Below are 19,162 nucleotides of genomic sequence, written 5' to 3' on the forward strand. Positions count from 1 at the left end.
CAAAGAATCTAAGTGTTCCTACTTCACATATTTGGTAGGACATTGGCATTGTGTATCATAGTCACACATATACCATATGGCCTATTTATGTGTTTTATTCAATTGATATAAACAATACATTTGGAAGCAACATCTCATTTTTATATATACATTCACGTACTATAATAAATGAACAGGAAATCACACTATCAACCCAGCCTCTCTCAGGTATTACCCACTTCCCTTATAGTTAGTTCCCTGTTTACAAGTCAATCAGAGCATCCTTTGTGGACTGAGTATTCAAGACCATTTCAAAAGCATGAGAATATTACCTGATATTTCAGACCCCCCCCACACACACACACACACACACCCAAAAAATCACAACTGCGGCAGAGTAGCCCGACTATGTTTCCACAACGAAAGCCAATTTACTAAATAATCGATTGTTATTTCATTGCAGTTCACCCAACATTAGGGTCTGCTAGAGTCTCCTCTGTTCCTTAAAATCACCCTGGAATAGGTCTGTTTTATAATCAACTGAATACAATTTAATATACAAATATCTCAAAACAGCAGATTTAACTAATGTATACATCTAAACCATTCCAGTTGCAAAGAGGAACCAGACAAGTGTGTCCATTTTCACCGTTGTTATTTACAGGCATCAAGTATACATGATGCTATCATAACATTATTCTCAATGCTGATGCCCCTTCGACCAATTAGAAAAGGTCAGTGCTGATGCCCCATCGACCAATTGGAAAAGGACGGGATACAACATTTATTTCCATTCGTTGCTGTCGAAAAAGAAAACCCTGCGACTCGAATTTTTGCCCAACATGTTTACATTAATTATAAGTAGTCCCTTTTCACAGTATGTACTCAAATAGCTTCTGAAGTTTGTTGCTTGTACGATCATTAATGGTACGGCTGTTTACGTTTTGTAGATACAAGGTTTACTTACTGTACATCAGCGACGATTTGTCAGTTTTAATCATATCAAAAACAGTCTTATCATCTTTCATTTGTCAATTTTGAGATTAAATATTTTGCGGATATTTGATGATAGTATAACAGGCCAGAACTTTTGAGAGTATAGCTGTGTTCTGTGACAATGGGCATATCATTTTCAGTGCTCTGAATCCCAAATTTGACAGCACTAAAATGTCCATCTTTTAAAATATTCTGTATGTTGATTAATTGCAGGTAAAATGATTGTGGGACAGTTATTCAGCCCTTGTTGGTTACATCACAAAGTCAACCACTCTGATCCCAGAGGCTACTGATCTTGTTATTGGCCAGTCCAAGACGCTTGACTTTTTCCCTCAAGGCTTCACGTTTCCGGCCAATCTCTGATTCCTCCTTCAGCATCTCGTCCAAGTCTTCTCTGTTCAGCAGGCCCAGCATCTCACTGGACAGGATCCTTGCTGACTCCTTCAGGATGAAGTAACGGATCAGCATGGGCACCTGGTCCGCCAGTCGCTGCACCACGATCTGAGAGAGAGGTAGGCGGGAGAGGAGAGGACTAACGATTTAGATGTAAACATTGGTTTCGTCAAAGCTAACGTGTGAACATCAGAGCTAGTAAGCGATCGAGTTGTTATGGGTTAATTAGTTGGGGTTAATTAGCGACTTAAGAGTCAGCTATTTTAGCCATTACGGTTAGTAAAATTAAAGGGGTTGGCTTAGATTAACAACACGCTGAGATTCGTACTGCTGCCGTCCTAACCACTTCATCTTTTCATTCAAAATACAATTTGTCATCACTGGCGCTAGAGACTGCTGCCTGGCTCAACTCCTCCTGCGTTCTTTAATCTACGTCTACTAACATTTAGATCTCCATGTTGGAACTAGTGTTGCGTTGTACCTCAAAGTATGAATTGAGGAGTTCAGGGTACTTGCTCCTGGTGTCATAACCTGAGCAGTCGGTTTCCCCGGGGGTTTCCTTCTGTGCTGGTGTCAGTGTTCGGGCAAAGATTTCATCCTGTGTGTACATCTGCATCTCCATCTCAAACTGCTCCTCGATCCTGTCCATCACAGTGGTTAACTGCTGTTTCTGGATGTCATCAATGTTGGTCTAGGAGATCAAACAAAGAGTAAGGATGTAGTATATATTTTTAAAAATATATATTTTTTAAATTAGGTAAAAACAACTAATTTCACGTAATAGGTGTAGAAATGGCTATTCACAAAAATAAAATTACGTTAAAAACAAAAAAACAGCGTTTAGACAGATGAGCAGTGTGTATTGTGACAGATCATACCACAGTTGTTAATGTACTGTTACTTTACCATTGAAAAACGCTAAAGGCAAGGATAATTCTCAAAGCTGTTTTTGGACACAACAAAAAAGTGCTTCTGCACCAGATCTGGAAAATGCATACAAATGCATACGTTAACGACGTAACATGTTTTCCTTTACCTCCATCACTAAGGTACTATTCAATTCCCTTACTTCCGTCACTAAGGTACTATTCAATTCCCTTACCTCCGTCACTAAGGTACTATTCAATTCCCTTACCTCCGTCACTAAGGTACTATTCAATTCCCTTACCTCCGTCACTAAGGTACTATTCAATTCCCTTACCTCCGTCACTAAGGTACTATTCAATTCCCTTACCTCCGTCACTAAGGTACTATTCAATTCCCTTACCTCCGTCACTAAGGTACTATTCAATTCCCTTACCTCCGTCACTAAGGCACTATTCAATTCCCTTACCTCCGTCACTAAGGCACTATTCAATTCCCTTACCTCCGTCACTAAGGTACTATTCAATTCCCTTACCTCCGTCACTAAGGCACTATTCAATTCCCTTACCTCCGTCACTAAGGTACTATTCAATTCCCTTACCTCCGTCACTAAGGCACTATTCAATTCCCTTACCTCCGTCACTAAGGCACTATTCAATGTTGCTTTATTGGCATGACATTCAGGCATTATGTATTTCCAAAGCATCCAAAACATTTACAATTACAAGACATACAAATGGAAAGAAAAAGAGTGTTTGTTGTTTTCCGTCACAGGGGTCTCTGGACTGCACTAAGGCACTATTCATTCACCTCCTACACCAAACCCCCACCACGGAGTGCAGGATTCAGTATCACCTCCGTCACTAAGGCACTATTCAAGTGCTTTTTGTGTGTTTAAAAAAATATATATCAAAAGTAAATAATGTAATGATGTACATCCAAAGAATAGCATGTATGTGTTCTATCTAATGGTCACTCACTGTCAATTGTTTGTTCAGGGGGTCTCTAATGGTCACTCACTGTCCCCCACCAATGAGGTCAGTATCACTGTCCCTAATTAATGGTCAAAACTCACTAATGTAATGATGTACATCCAAAGAATAGCATGTATGTGTTCTAACTAATGGTCACTCACTGTCCCTCACTAATGGTCACTCACTGTCCCTCACTAATGGTCACTCACTGTCCCTCACTAATGGTCACTCACTGTCCCTCACTAATGGTCACTCACTGTCCCTCACTGTCCCTCAACATGATGAAACATTGGTATCTAATGGTCACTCACTGTCCCTCACTAATGGTCACTCACTGTCCCTCACTGTCCCTCAACATGATGAAACATTGGTATCTAATGATCACTCACTGTCCCTCAAGCTATGACATGATGAAATATTTTTTGGGCCAAATATTAGTGTATTAAAAACAAAATCAGTATAGTAAAAAATGAAGTGAAAGTACCTTTGATTTTCTGTAGTGTGTCCATAGCTGGATGTTTCAGTTCCCCCACCAGTTTCTGAACTACACTTTCAAATAAGGTGTAGTTATTGAAACCTGGAAGTTCTCGTCCTCTGTGCTTCTGATCAAATTCATTGACCACATCTTGGGTCATTTTGTGGTCTAAATTGAGGGAAATGGAAGTTAATCATTTTTTGGGGGGTAAAATAAATTAAATAATGATAAATAAATACTATTGTGTTCTATTACTTACTTATTACTTAAGAATTGATTTTTGAGGGGGTGCATGCTTACACACTTACCAGCATTACATATGTTTATAGTATAAGTACAAACCATGAATATTTGTGAAATAAAGTGAAAATAGTTATTCCTGTGCAATATCCCGACAATAACCTGTTTATCGATTTAAAATGGTGTACTTACAACCTGCCCTGGAGTGTCCAAGCTTTTCAAACCATTTTGCAAATATGTTTTGCATGTTAATGAATAGATTTTCATCATTCTTCAGCTCCCCTCTGCACAGCTGATCAATCTTGTAATTGAACTGTTTTATCACCTGAGGGGGGAAACAGTCCACAGTAAATTGCCGGTGATGTGTTTTTTTTAAACCCAACTTTACAGACTCAAGCTTTTATTTTATTTGAAAATGAATCGGCTCCTGATTCATACTGATACAACTTTATATTAATGATGACCGCTGATAGGTTGAGTGATTACTCACCTCAATAAGGTACTTCCTCTTCCCTACAGGATCCACGGGAGGACCACCCTCATACTTAGTCAATTCCGTCTGATAAACCCACAGCTGCTGTTTTATCTGATCAGACATCTGTGGAATGGATTTCTGAAAGACAAAAAAAAAACACGGTTTCATCTGATATATAACATTGTCATTCAAGAAGCCTGGTACTAGGGGGCAGTATTTTCATTTTTGGAAAAATAACGTTCCCAAATTAAACGGGATATTTTGTCAGGACAAGATGCTAGAATATGCATATAATTGACAGCTTAGGATAGAAAACACTCTAAAGTTTCCAAAACTGTAAAAATATTGTCTGAGTATAAAGCCTGAGAAAAATCCAATCCGGAAAGTGACTCATCTTTTGAAAGCCCTGTGTTCCGATGCGTCCCTATTGAGCTGTGAATGCCCTATCAACCAGATTATGCTTTCTACGTATTCCCCAAGGTGTCTACAGCATTGTGACGTAGTTTTACGCATTTATGTTGAAGAATACCCGTAGGCGGCTTCATTGCGCAAGTGGTCACCTGATGCTCCCAGAGAAATTCTCGGGTAAAATACAGAGGTAGCCATTATTCCAAACGCTTCTACTGAGAAACCAATTGTCCCGGTTGATATATTATCGAATAGATATTTGAAAAACACCTTGAGAATTGATTATAAACGTTTGCCATGTTTCTGTCGATATTATGGAGCTAATTTGGAATATTTTTGGCTTTGTCTTTCTCAGCCAAATGTGAATAACAAACGGAGCTATTTCGCCTACAAAAATAATATTTTGGGAAAAATGAACTTTGGCTATCTACCTGGGAGTCTCGTGAGTGAAAACATCCGAAGTTCATCAAAGGTAAACGATTTAATTGGATTGCTTTTCTGATTTTCGTGACAATGTTGCCTGCTGCTAACAAGGCATAATGCTATGCTAGGCTATCGATAAACTTACACAAATGCTTGTCTAGCTTTGGCTGTAAAGCATATTTTGAAAATCTGAGATGACAGGGTGATTAACAAAAGGCTAAGCTGTGTTCCAATATATTTCACTTGTGATTTTCATCAATAAGAATATATTCTAGGAAGATTTATGTCAGTTGCGTTACGCTAATTAGTGTCAGATGATGACAACGATCCCGTTCAAGGGATGGAGTGACACTAGAGGTTAAGCACCTATTCTGTTTGCTACTGCCCCCTAGGGGTGGGATGTGGAAGTGTTCTATCTGTGCTCCTAAGCAAATAACTACCTCCATTCCAAACTAGAATGCATAAGGGACAGATGATTAGAAGTTGGCCTAACTTGGATGTGGTTGACCAGGGTTTGGGTGAGTCTAGCGGCTAGGCACTTGGTGGTTACCCTTTCTTCATCCAGGAGGGAGCTATACATTGAAAAAGAGAGAGACAAGATATAGTGGAAGAACATACATTGTAACTTGAGTGTCAAGAGGTCGAGAAACAGGTAAACGGTTCACCTGAATTCGTCGTGATTTTCGAAGAAGTCCCTCTCCTCCTCAATGGCGTCATTTATGGTGACGCCATCGTTAATTTGTTTCTGACCACGACATTTCACAATAACGTAGCCCATATTGAGAGGGATGATTTTATTGCGAACAATGTCCAACACGTCCTTCTCTGTTCCCCTGTCAATCAGGTCTGGCTTCGTCAGAATGGCTGTAAGACAGAAAAAGACACAAATAAAGAAAACCTTACTCTTAGAGCAACAACAACAACAACACATTGAAGACATTTCAGTGCAAATAAACCTTCCCTGTAGTATGTTGTTATTATTTAGTCTACTTTGTATGATTTCTTTACCCAGAGTTCTTGTGCCTTCAGGATCCACTTCTTTGGCCATTTTCAGAGCTTCTGTTGTTGCTATGTCAACATTGCATGGCACCACCACCAAGTTAATGGTTTTTTGTTTTGACAATATTTTCAGAATGAGATGTTTAATCTAGAGAGAAAAGCCAGAAAGAAGACATGACTGGTGTGGTTTTGTTTTATCAATCTTGGTAATGTCACTTTTTATGGATGTTTTTTAATGTGACAGATGTTTTATGTATTGATATGTCGAGATCACGCTACTTGAATCGAAAAAAAGATTGGCTAAAATCCGAAAGTTATCAAAATCAAGTCTCACTTGGGCTCCAATGTCTTCTGGTTGTCCTTGTACTGGTACCCTGGCGATCCCAGGTAAGTCTATCAGAGTCAGGTCACACACTGAAGAGGACATGATCTTCAAACTGATCAGTTCATCACATATCCCCACTCCCTCTCCTGCTAACTCGTTCTGGGCTGTTAAATCAAATTGAAGAAATATGTACTGTGGGGCAAAAAAGTATTTAGTCAGCCACCATAATTTGCAAATAAATGTGATTTTCTGGAAATGTTTTTCCTCATTTTGTCTGACATAGTTGAAGTGTACCTATGATGAAAATTTACAGGCCTCTCTCATCTTTTTAAGTGGGAGAACTTGCACAATTGGTGGCTGACTAAATACTTTTTTGCCCCACTGTATGTACACTAGAACCTCAACGGTACAGTCAGTTATGGATTGACCAGACAAACGAGCAGGCACTATCGAACTGGGACTATTTAAAAAAAAAAAAAAAACCCCTCAAAAAAAGCATAATTATTGTGGTCTACAGACCAATGTAAATGTTGTTTACATGTACTAAACACATTGTATATGTTCAAGATCTGGCTAAATGATCAGAAAATGCATGTAAATATGCAATACATCGTTTCTACAAGAGTTTATGCTGTTTTTTTAAAGTAGATTATACAAATAGTAACATTTAATCTAACCTTTTTTAACGTGTCCCGCGACTTCTGAGGGGTCACCAATATTAATACGTTGGTCTCTGTATGAGATGACAGCCTTCCATACCACTCCACTGACATAACAGAGTCTGAGTTCCAGTGGACACCTGGTGACGATACCTGGATGGGGAACAAGGCCGTACTAATGACAGATCATGATATGATAATATAACTCTGTCACGTCTAGCCCAAAGAGGTTTTAATGCCCTGACAAGACATACCCCTATCTGACACCTAACATTATTGGTAGTTCCAGTGGACACCTGGTGACGATACCTGGATGGGGAACAAGGCCGTACTAATGACAGATCATGATATGATAATATAACTCTGTCACGTCTAGCCCAAAGAGGTTTTAATGCCCTGACAAGACATACCCCTATCTGACACCTAATATTATTGGTAGTTCCAGTGGACACCTGGTGACGATACCTGGAAATTTAACATGAAATTACAATACAACCAACGCTATATAAAAAAAAATTTCTGGTGAGCATTGATCTGTGCAGGGGCAGACTGAATCAATCATTTGACTCCATCCCAAGCCACCCTGTTCACGCAAACCACCAGAACACTAATTTTGTAGGCCAACCCTATTTGTTGATGTAACGGATACCAAACTGGTTATACATTTGGCCACTATGTCCTTCTGGGAAGAAAGTTATCCACACTACAAAATACAAACATTTGGGACTTACCAACAAGTAGCCTATCTGAACACTGACTTTTTTCAAGGTAATGTGTGTGCTATGGGTGCACCCTCATAAACTCTCTAGGAATACACCAATCATAGCACATACAAATGTACAAGGCTAGACACACAAAACAAATCCTTGGACTGAGGACGGGCAAAATAATGAAATGGATTTTCAGTGCTTTCGCTGTCCCTTTCTATTTTCCCTGCACAAAGAAACAAGCTGTTTCTCTCTCTCTCTCTCTGCACATCTAGTTGATCTGCAGAATGAGATTAACATTGTAAATAACTTAAACTTGTATTACTTGTGCAGTCATCGATTTGTATGTCCCTCCCTGATTACAGTCCTACTGATAATCTCATAATAAAGCACATATTAATCTAAAATCATAGCCTCCATGTTTAGGTTTGTGCTCTGAAGGTTCCTGCTCTGAGTCTGACTCTGAACTGACCACCATCTCCACGTTCTGCAGGAGCACCTGAAGGTTCCTGCTCTGAGTCTGACTCTGAACTGACCACCATCTCCACGTTCTGCAGGAGCACCTGAAGGTTCCTGCTCTGAGTCTGACTCTGAACTGACCACCATCTCCACGTTCTGCAGGAGTACCTGAAGGTTCCTGCTCTGAGTCTGACTCTGAACTGACCACCATCTCCACGTTCTGCAGGAGCACCTGAAGGTTCCTGCTCTGAGTCTGTCTCTGAACTGACCACCATCTCCACGTTCTGCAGGAGCACCTGAAGGTTCCTGCTCTGAGTCTGACTCTGAACTGACCACCATCTCCACGTTCTGCAGGAGCACCTGAAGGTTCCTGCTCTGAGTCTGACTCTGAACTGACCACCATCTCCACGTTCTGCAGGAGCACCTGAAGGTTCCTGCTCTGAGTCTGACTCTGAACTGACCACCATCTCCACGTTCTGCAGTTGTACCTGAAGGTTCCTGCTCTGAGTCTGACTCTGAACTGACCACCATCTCCACGTTCTGCAGGAGCACCTGAAGCTCTAGTGCTGCTGCTGCTTCCTTCCTCCACCTTTACAAAGAAAAGACTCTATTATCATACTCACTATCAGTAGTGTGTCAGTAGGCTACATTAAGAGTAGTCTCTTAATTTGGAGTGGTCTCTTTTAATTTGGAGTGGTCTCTTTTTTAATTTAGAGTGGTCTCTTTTAATTTGGAGTGGTCTCTTTAATTTGGAGTGGTCTCTTTAATTTGGAGTGGTCACTTTAATTTGGAGTGGTCACTTTAATTTGGAGTGGTCTCTTTTAATTTGGAGTGGTCACTTTAATTTGGAGTGGTCTCTTTTAATTTGGAGTGGTCTCTTTAATTTGGAGTGGTCTCTTTTAATTTGGAGTGGTCTCTTTAATTTGGAGTGGTCTCTTTAATTTGGAGTGGTCTCTTTAATTTGGAGTGGTCTCTTTAATTTGGAGTGGTCTCTTTTAATTTGGAGTGGTCTCTTTTAATTTGGAGTGGTCTCTTTAATTTGGAGTGGTCTCTTTAATTTGGAGTGGTCTCTTTTAATTTGGAGTGGTCTCTTTAATTTGGAGTGGTCTCTTTAATTTGGAGTGGTCACTTTAATTTGGAGTGGTCTCATTAATTTGGAGTGGTCTCTTTTTTAATTTGGAGTGGTCTCTTTAATTTGGAGTGGTCTCTTTTTTAATTTGGAGTGGTCTCTTTAATTTCTCCCAGAGCTGTATATGATTGTAGTAACTTGTAATGCTGGTACTAATTGCGCTAATGATCTTTGTCATTGTCTGTGCTGTCACACAAGCTACTGTGTTACGTTCATGATGTTTTATGGTTAGGTTACTGTAGTCTGTTTCGCTGTACAGTGTATGAGCACTTTCCCTAGTTTATGTGGCATGAGTCATGACCTAATGCTGGCAAGTCCATAGTCTAGGTTGACTCTTTTTTACTAGTTGAAACATATTGCCTTCAATGTCATATTATGATCGCTATGTTGCACTCATTGCTATGATATAATTCCTCCACGAAGACGTAAAACGTGCAAACTGTTTAGTCTACCGGCCGTTGTATCACTATTATTAGCTAGGCTACTTAGTTAGACATGCTGGGTGTGTGTGTGTGTGTCAGTGGTTTAGCTAGTGTTTTTGACTGACCTGGTCCCTTACTGGCGAACATGTCACTTATTTTGTAGCGTCTGTGGCAAGGGCCTTTCTCTTTTTATATTCTCTCCCTCTCTGCTCCGCCCTTCCTCTTCTGACCGTCCATTTCGCCGTGCGACTTGTCTAAAATGTTATCCGTAGAGAGGCAGGTAGACCGTAGACGGTTGGCTATGTAGGTTGCGGGGAGACCTGATGTCATTTTTGGTGCGGGGACACTGCAGCGAGATTCGCGCCTGAGGCGTGGATTCTAGTCGCGCCTGAGGCGTGGATTCTAGTCGCGCCTGAGGCGTGGATTCTAGTCGCGCCTGAGGCGTGGATTCTAGTCGCGCCTGAGGCGTGGATTCTAGTCGCGCCTGAGGCGTGGATTCTCCGTCAACTCATTTTTTATTTTTTTATTTTTCCTTTATTTAACTAGGCAAGTCAGTTAAAGAACAAATTCTTATTTTCAATGACGGCCTAGGAACAGACAAGGGGCAGCTGGCAGGGGCAGCTCCTTCTCTATCCCGATGGATCTCAGGTAGTCTATTCCTGCTTGCTATATTATTGCTGGTTAAATTGACTATTCACCGCAGCCAAAACGACCCTCAGGCCACCGGGAAATGTCCCGGTGGTCCCGACGGCCAGTCCGCCATTGGATCTTTGTCAGATCTTGTGGAAACTCTGTTAGGTACATGCGTGGAATTGCTATTTGAAGTGGGGACAACAGTATACAACTGTCAGGGCAGCCAGGGGGGATACATGCACAGCAGAAGTAAATCAATGCACCAGTATTAAAAACGAGTTTCAAAAGTTTGTTGTTTTATTAAATTAAGTATTTCAAATGCCATAGTATATCCTTGTTGGTAACAATGTCACAAGGATAATCTAGTTTAATTTATAACAAAGCTTTTTTTTGTCAAAATAGACCAACAACAAAACGAAGAAATATCGCCCCCAAAAAATAACATTCACTCAAGTAATGGAACAGTTTCGATAACTGGATCGCTATATAGCCTATAGTTCCATAATAACATTAGACGTCACAGAACAGAGTATCTTACCAGTCCCTCTGGGCAGTGACACCCCAGATAGGGCCTCAAGCACAGAGCTCTTTCCTGAACTCTGGTCTCCCACCACAGCAATGGATGGCAGGGGCAGCTCCTTCTCTATCCCAATGGATCTCAGGTAGTCTATTAAGTCAATGTAGGGCCTGACCCGCTCAACCATCTGGTCCTGGAATTGTCCACTTGTTGGTTCACTGGAAAAAAGCATTTTAAAGCAATGAAATGTGCTTCTACATCTGCATTGCTTGCTTGTTTGGGGGGGTTTTAAGCTGGGTTTCTGTATAAGCACTTTGTGACATCGGTTGATGTAAAAAGGGGCTTTATAAATACATTTGATTGATTGGTTGATTTGAAATGATGAATGATTATTTGAAATGACCAATGTATGGCTAAATAGATTTTCCTCTAATGCACAAAGGAACTATAACATGTTCTATTAATTACATTTTATATTTACACACTTTCACACTGTTTACTTAATATATGCATGAATAATTATCATGGACCAAAGGTTTGAATCCTTTTGCCAAATGCAGGTATTCAAAAAATTCAGCCTATGTATTATTGCGTGAAAAAATGTAGTTACACATGCAGATTTTTTTATTTTAATAAAAAAAAAAAAAAAAGTATTATTATTATTTTTTAAATAAATGAGAGTTTTCAGAATATCTTCACATTTTGTGAGCAATACAGTGTTTCTGTACATTGTTACGGTGCCTAAAGAAGTTAGAAATGAAGCTAATATGTCATTATCACAACCTGCAATAACGTTACACCTGATCCATCCTCATGATTTGTCTATTTATCATTTGCTTGTTTATTATCCTTTCCCTCTCACAACAATATATCATCAAATCACATTTTACATTTAGATTATGACTGTTTACTGTTATAATTTATATATGCCCTAAACTTAGAATTTGTATCAACAAAATCATAAATATCATAAATCAAAAATATCAAAATATTGTACACAAGAACTATTCAACAAGTGGTTTGGATTAGTTTAAAAATAATCTCACCTCATTTTTTAAAAAATTGAATTGCCAAGGAAACAACAACAAAAGAGTATGTTCTCTTGGATGAAAACACTTCTATGAAAACGATATGCTCAATCACATGTATTTTGTCCTGAATACCCATAAACCTCAGCGTAGTTGGGATATTGTTCCAAATTCTCTTCTCGGTCAAATTTCTTAATGAGGAGGAAGAAAATCAAGGCGAAATCAGTCAGTTCAACATTTCAGATCCCTGACGGAGAAAGGAAACAGTGAGTGGACGTAACTTTATCTCTATAGGAAGAGCCAATCAGATCATCAGTCTCTCTGATCAACTCCGCAACAATAAAGGCTTTACGTAACAGTTTCAGTTGGCAACATTTTGAAGAATGCAATCGATATAAACAGTAATCATTTTTATAACCATCCGACTTTTATTGATATCTATAAACTGTTATGGCTCCTTCACTGACATTCTCAACTACATTCACCTTCGTCAGTTAAAATTTGTCTCGTAAAAATGTGTTTCTTAATGTATTTTTTTGTGTGTTTTTGCCATCTTTAGCAAAAAAAAAAAAAAATCTTAAAAATCTCAGGTTCCCGGGTTCAAGTCTTGGCCAGGGTCACCCCTGATTTCGCCAAGGCCTACATTGGTGTCAGAAATGGGATTGTACTGAGTGAGGCCAATTAAACGGGTTTCTGTAGATGTGCTTTTCCCACACCGAAGAAAGGGTGTAGTGTAGTGACTGTACAATACCTAGCGACTTTTCAAAGAGGTTTTGACCTTTGTGGCATATTGGTTTAAAGGGTCATTCCATGAAATTAGTGCCTTTTGCGTCAGTTCGATATTTTAAGTATAAATTGTGCACAAATATTGAATTTTCAAAAGCCTGTGATATTGAATGAAGTGCCCTTTTAATATAGACCACATGAACAATTCAATAAATCAGATTGTGTTATATGAATAAAGACTTGCTAATTCATAATTTTGACATATCTTCTAGGATGATTTGAATCCACCTAGCCCCAAAATTTCTCCAATAACGCAACCATGTCCCTCATTTTAAGGTCTACCCTGTTACGTGAACTGAACTCTTGTTTTAATATGGTGAATAGTTTTTTTTCCCCCAAAAGAAACATTGAACATCCAATAATCAAATCATGGTGTAAAAGCAGGTGAGCTGTTCTACTCTGTCTGGTGTTTTGTGGTGGGAAACAGCAGGTGAGCTGTTCTACTCTGTCTGGTGTTTTGTGGTGGGAAACAGCAGGTGAGCTGTTCTACTCTGTCTGGTGTTTTGTGGTGGGAAACAGCAGGTGAGCTGTTCTACTCTGTCTGGTGTTTTGTGGTGGGAAACTGAGCAAGTTGAGCATAACACATAAACCCCGTTAACCATAGATAGACAGGAAAGAAACGTGTTTAACTATTTGTATTCTTTTTGTGAAGCTTGTATTCAATTCTCTCTGTTGCACACAACAAGCTTGCATTCCCCCTGTCACAAAGGGGATTTATGGCTGATTTAAGATGATTTCAATCCCTATTACTTTAATAGACACTTACTATATATATTATATATATATATATATATATATATATATATATATATATATATATATATATATATACTTTTTAACATCTTAAGATGTCATTTTTATTAAGTTGAACGTGTGCTCTTTATGACAGAATGTTAAAATTAGGTGAAATAACATGTTTGTTTTTTTACCAAGTTTTTTATTTTTTTATTTCACCTTTATTTAACCAGGTAGGCTAGTTGAGAACAAGTTCTCATTTGCAACTGCGACCTGGCCAAGATAAAGCATAGCAGTGTGAACAGACAACACAGAGTTACACATGGAGTAAACAATTAACAAGTCAATAACACAGTAGAAAAAAAATGGGCAGTCTATATACAATGTGTGCAAAAGGCATGAGGAGGTAGGCGAATAATACAATTTTGCAGATTAACACTGGGGTGATAAATGATCAGATGGTCATGTACAGGTAGAGATATTGGTGTGCAAAAGAGCAGAAAAGTAAATAAATAAATAAAAAAAACAGTATAAAAACAGTATGGGAATGAGGTAGGTGAAAATGGGTGGGCTATTTACCAATAGACTATGTACAGCTGCAGCTATCGGTTAGCTGCTCGGATAGCTGATGTTTGAAGTTGGTGAGGGAGATAAAAGTCTCCAACTTCAGCGATTTTTGCAGTTCGTTCCAGTCACAGGCAGCAGAGTACTGGAACGAAAGGCGGCCAAATGAGGTGTTGGCTTTAGGGATGATCAGTGAGATACACCTGCTGGAGCGTGTGCTACGGATGGGTGTTGCCATCGTGACCAGTGAACTGAGATAAGGCGGAGCTTTACCTAGCATGGACTTGTAGATGACCTGGAGCCAGTGGGTCTGGCGACGAATATGTAGCGAGGGCCAGCCGACTAGAGCATACAAGTCGCAGTGGTGGGTGGTATAAGGTGCTTTGGTGACAAAACGGATGGCACTATGATAGACTGCATCCAGTTTGCTGAGTAGAGTGTTGGAAGCCATTTTGTAGATGACATCGCCAAAATCGAGGATCGGTAGGATAGTCAGTTTTACTAGGGTAAGCTTGGCGGCGTGAGTGAAGGAGGCTTTGTTGCGGAATAGAAAGCCGACTCTTGATTTGATTTTCGATTGGAGATGTTTGATGTGAGTCTGGAAGGAGAGTTTGCAGTCTAGCCAGACACCTAGGTACTTATAGATGTCCACATATTCAAGGTCGGAACCATCCAGGGTGGTGATGCTAGTCGGGCATGCGGGTGCAGGCAGCGATCGGTTGAAAAGCATGCATTTGGTTTTACTCGCGTTTAAGAGCAGTTGGAGGCCACGGAAGGAGTGCTGTATGGCATTGAAGCTCGTTTGGAGGTTAGATAGCACAGTGTCCAATGACGGGCCGAAAGTATATAGAATGGTGTCGTCTGCGTAGAGGTGGATCAGGGAATCGCCCGCAGCAAGAGCAACATCATTGATATATACAGAGAAAAGAGTCGGCCCGAGAATTGAACCCTGTGGCACCCCCATAGAGACTGCCAGAGGACCGGACAGCATGCCCTCCGATTTGACACACTGAACTCTGTCTGCAAAGTAATTGGTGAACCAGGCAAGGCAGTCATCCGAGAAACCGAGGCTATTGAGTCTGCCGATCAGAATATGGTGATTGACAGAGTCGAAAGCCTTGGCGAGGTCGATGAAGACGGCTGCACAGTACTGTCTTTTATCGATGGCGGTTATGATATCGTTTAGTACCTTGAGCGTGGCTGAGGTGCACCCGTGACCGGCTCGGAAACCAGATTGCACAGCGGAGAAGGTACGGTGGGATTCGAGATGGTCAGTGACCTGTTTGTTGACTTGGCTTTCAAGACCTTAGATAGGCAGGGCAGGATGGATATAGGTCTATAGCAGTTTGGGTCCAGGGTGTCTCCCCCTTTGAAGAGGGGGATGACTGCGGCAGCTTTCCAATCCTTGGGGATCTCAGACGATATGAAAGAGAGGTTGAACAGGCTGGTAATAGGGGTTGCGACAATGGCGGCAGATAGTTTCAGAAATAGAGGGTCCAGATTGTCAAGCCCAGCTGATTTGTACGGGTCTAGGTTTTGCAGCTCTTTCAGAACATCTGCTATCTGGATTTGGGTAAAGGAGAACCTGGAGAGGCTTGGGCGAGGAGCTGCGGGGGGGGGCGGAGCTGTTGGCCGAGGTTGGAGTAGCCAGGCGGAAGGCATGGCCAGCCGTTGAGAAGTGCTTATTGAAGCTTTCGATAATCGTGGATTTATCGGTGGAGACCGTGTTACCTAGCCTCAGTGCAGTGGGCAGCTGGGAGGAGGTGCTCTTGTTTTCCATGGACTTCACAGTGTCCCAGAACTTTTTGGAGTTGGAGCTACAGGATGCAAACTTCTGCCTGAAGAAGCTGGCCTTAGCTTTCCTGACTGACTGCGTGTATTGGTTCCTGACTTCCCTGAACAGTTGCATATCACGGGGGCTATTCGGGGGCTATTCGTTCGCCCAATTAAGGCACCTAATTGGGCGAACGACCCTAAAGGTGTTAGACTGACAGTTGGAGCTACCCCTCAAATCCGCCACAATAAATTGTATTAAATCCTACAAACATTTAATTTAAAAGTGCATTGTAATGTACAGAACAGTACACTCAAGTACAGTTTCATCGAGTACTGGCTTAAATGAATGAACACCAGAGATAGAATGCATTATGGGCTTTTATTTATTATTGTTTAATTTTATTAAATAGTTTGGGCTATGGTCTCATCTCCGAAGGAATACTCCTCGGAGCCAAATGCTGATGACAGTTAGCCCGAACCCCCCCCCCCCCCTCCCAACATAATTAACTTACTCACTAAAGGGAAGGGACACGTGGAGCAACAGTTGGATCTGAAGATTAAAGACAATGATAATTAGATGTAAAACAGATGCATGTGAAGAATAGACCGTGACACTGATGATGATATGTTTGTATTCATTCCCACTACGCCTGTAGAATAGGAAACAAAGGGAATCATGTTATACTGAATGACGATGATAATTAGATGTAAAACAGATGCATGTGAGGAATAGACCGTGACACTGATATGTTTGTATTCATTCCCACTATGCCTGTAGAATAGGAAACAAAGGGAATCATGTTATACTGAATGACGATGAGAGGGAATCATGTTATACTGAATGACGATGAGCACTCAGACCAGCCCACCGGATTGAACTTTCGTAAAACTACATTAAAAAAATCATTCTGACATGTGATATGTGATCATATGAGCATAATGACACATTGAAAGAATTAAGTAATACTAACTTTGAAAAGACGCAAGTCAGCAACGACAGATAGCAGCATAGTAAATCCATAAAAACTTTATACCTTCAACTGTAAGTTTATGTACAGTATGAATGACTCGAGTAATAAACCAGAAATGATATACCGCTCAAATGTTTATTGTTGTCTCCTCCCTTTCTTCACATTCTTTGTGTTTATGTTTGTTGACTTCATTATAAAAATCAAATAAAATGCGATGTTATTTGTCACATGCGCCGAATACAACAGGTGTTTCACCTTACAGTGAAATGCTTAGTCCTTAACCAACAATGTTTAAGAAAAATAAGAGTTAAGAAAAAAAATATTCACTGAATAAATTAAAGTAAAAAATAAAAGAGGAAAAAAATCATGAGTCTTTTGTCTCGGGGGTAGAAGCTATTCAAAAAGCCTCTTGGTCATAGACTTGGCGCTCCTGTACCGCTTGCCGTGTGGTAGCAGAGAGAACAGTCTATGACTAGGGTGGCTTCAAATCAAATCAAATTTTATTTGCCACATACACATGGTTAGCAGATGTTAATGTGAATGTAGCGAAATGCTTGTGCTTCTAGTTCCAACCGTGCAGTAATATCTAACAAGTAATCTAACAATTTCACAACAACTACCTTATACACACAAGTGTAAAGGAATGAATAAGAATATGTACATATAGATATATGGGTGAGCGATGGCTGAACGGCATAGGCAAGATTCAGTAGATGGTATAGAGTACAGTATATACATATGAGATGAGTAATGTAGGGTATGTAAACATTATATAAAGTGATGTTATTTAAAGTGACTAGTGATACATGTATTACATCCAATGTTTTATTATTAAAGTGGCTAGAGATTTGAGTCAGTATGTTGGAGGCAGCCACTCAATGTTAGTGATGGCTGTTTAACAGTCTGATGGCCTTGAGATAGAAGCTCTTTTTCAGTCTCTCGGTCCCTGCTTTGATGCACCTGTACTGACCTCTCCTTCTGGATGATAGCGGGGTGAACAGGCAGTGGCTCGGGTGGTTGTCCTTGATGATCTTTTTGGCCTTCCTGTGACATCGGGTGGTGCAGGTGTCCTGGAGGGCAGGTAGTTTGCCCGCGGTGATGCGTTGTGCAGACCTCACTACCCTCTGGAGAGCCTTACGGTTGTGGGCGGACCAGTTGCCATCAAAGAGAAAGGAAATCATAAATGTCCACCTATTTATACACAGTGCATTCAGAAAGTATTCAGACCCCTTGACTTTTTCCAGATTTTGTTACGTTACAGCCTTACTCTAAATGGAATTAAATTGTTTGTCTTTCTCATCAATCTACACAGAATACCACATGAAGGCAAAGGAAAAACAGATTTTTTTTCAATTTTAGAAAAAATTGCAATCACACTGCACACTGCCCTTTCCCATCTAGACAAAAGGAATACATATTTAACAATGCTGTTCATTGACTATAGCTCAGCATTCAACACCATAGCTCATCATTAAGCTTGAGGCTGTGGATCTGAACCCCGCCCTGTGGAATTGGGTCTTGGACTTCCTGACGGGCCGTCCCCCAGGTGGTGAAGATAGGAAACGACATCTCCACTTCGCTGATCCTCAACATTGTGGCCTCACAAGAGTGCGTGCTCAGCCCCTTCCTGTACTAACCTGTTCACCCATGACTGCGTGGCCATGCATGCCTCCAACTCAGGTGAAAGAGTGGTGCTTTGTATAGATGGAGGTATGCTAACTTGTGTCACTGGCATAGAGGGCGTTGGCGGAGCGGCCTGTCTCCCGTGCTCCATGTTGGCTGTTGACCTCGGGAGCCTCCGGGGACTGTGTGCCATGCTGTACCAGAGGAGCAGATTGGGAAATAAAGGCAGACAGGTCAGGTCCATGTGAAGAGGTGGTCAGGTCAACTCCCTGTTCGCTCCTCTCCAGAAAGGATGAGACCATCCGTGCCTCCTCCAATTCCATTCTTGTTTAACAGTGCCGCAGCTGCTGTGCCAGGTCTTTGGCAATGAATTCCCATTCCCGTCATAGAGCTTGGGGTAGCCACTCAGCTGTTGTTGACAGAAGAATTGATGTGGTGGTCTTCCAACATGGCCGCCAGTAAGCGTCATACATCACCCTGGCAACCCTTTAAAGTGGCTTTTGAAAGACGCAAGTCAGCATTCCAGCAACGACAGATAGCAGCATAGTAAATCCATAAAAACATTATACCTTCAACTGTAAGTTTATGTACAGTATGAATGA

At 40.7% G+C, this 19,162-nt stretch overlaps 1 protein-coding gene across 1 annotated transcript; it reads right to left on the minus strand.

Moving 5' to 3' along the window:
- Positions 1 to 79: 79 nt before the first annotated feature.
- On the minus strand, positions 80 to 12,389 carry LOC115119614 (interferon-induced GTP-binding protein Mx2-like). Its single transcript, XM_029648468.2, is given in 13 exon segments — positions 80 to 1,476; positions 1,850 to 2,059; positions 2,275 to 2,351; positions 3,691 to 3,849; positions 4,114 to 4,246; positions 4,412 to 4,534; positions 5,721 to 5,799; positions 5,893 to 6,091; positions 6,236 to 6,374; positions 6,561 to 6,715; positions 7,229 to 7,363; positions 11,099 to 11,295; positions 12,124 to 12,389. Coding segments are annotated over 13 exon segments (1,848 nt in total). The 5' UTR covers positions 12,129 to 12,389; the 3' UTR covers positions 80 to 1,239.
- Positions 12,390 to 19,162: the final 6,773 nt, after the last annotated feature.

Source organism: Oncorhynchus nerka, linkage group LG13 (genome assembly GCF_034236695.1).
Source record: "Oncorhynchus nerka isolate Pitt River linkage group LG13, Oner_Uvic_2.0, whole genome shotgun sequence".
NCBI classification, from domain to species: Eukaryota; Metazoa; Chordata; class Actinopteri; order Salmoniformes; family Salmonidae; genus Oncorhynchus; species Oncorhynchus nerka.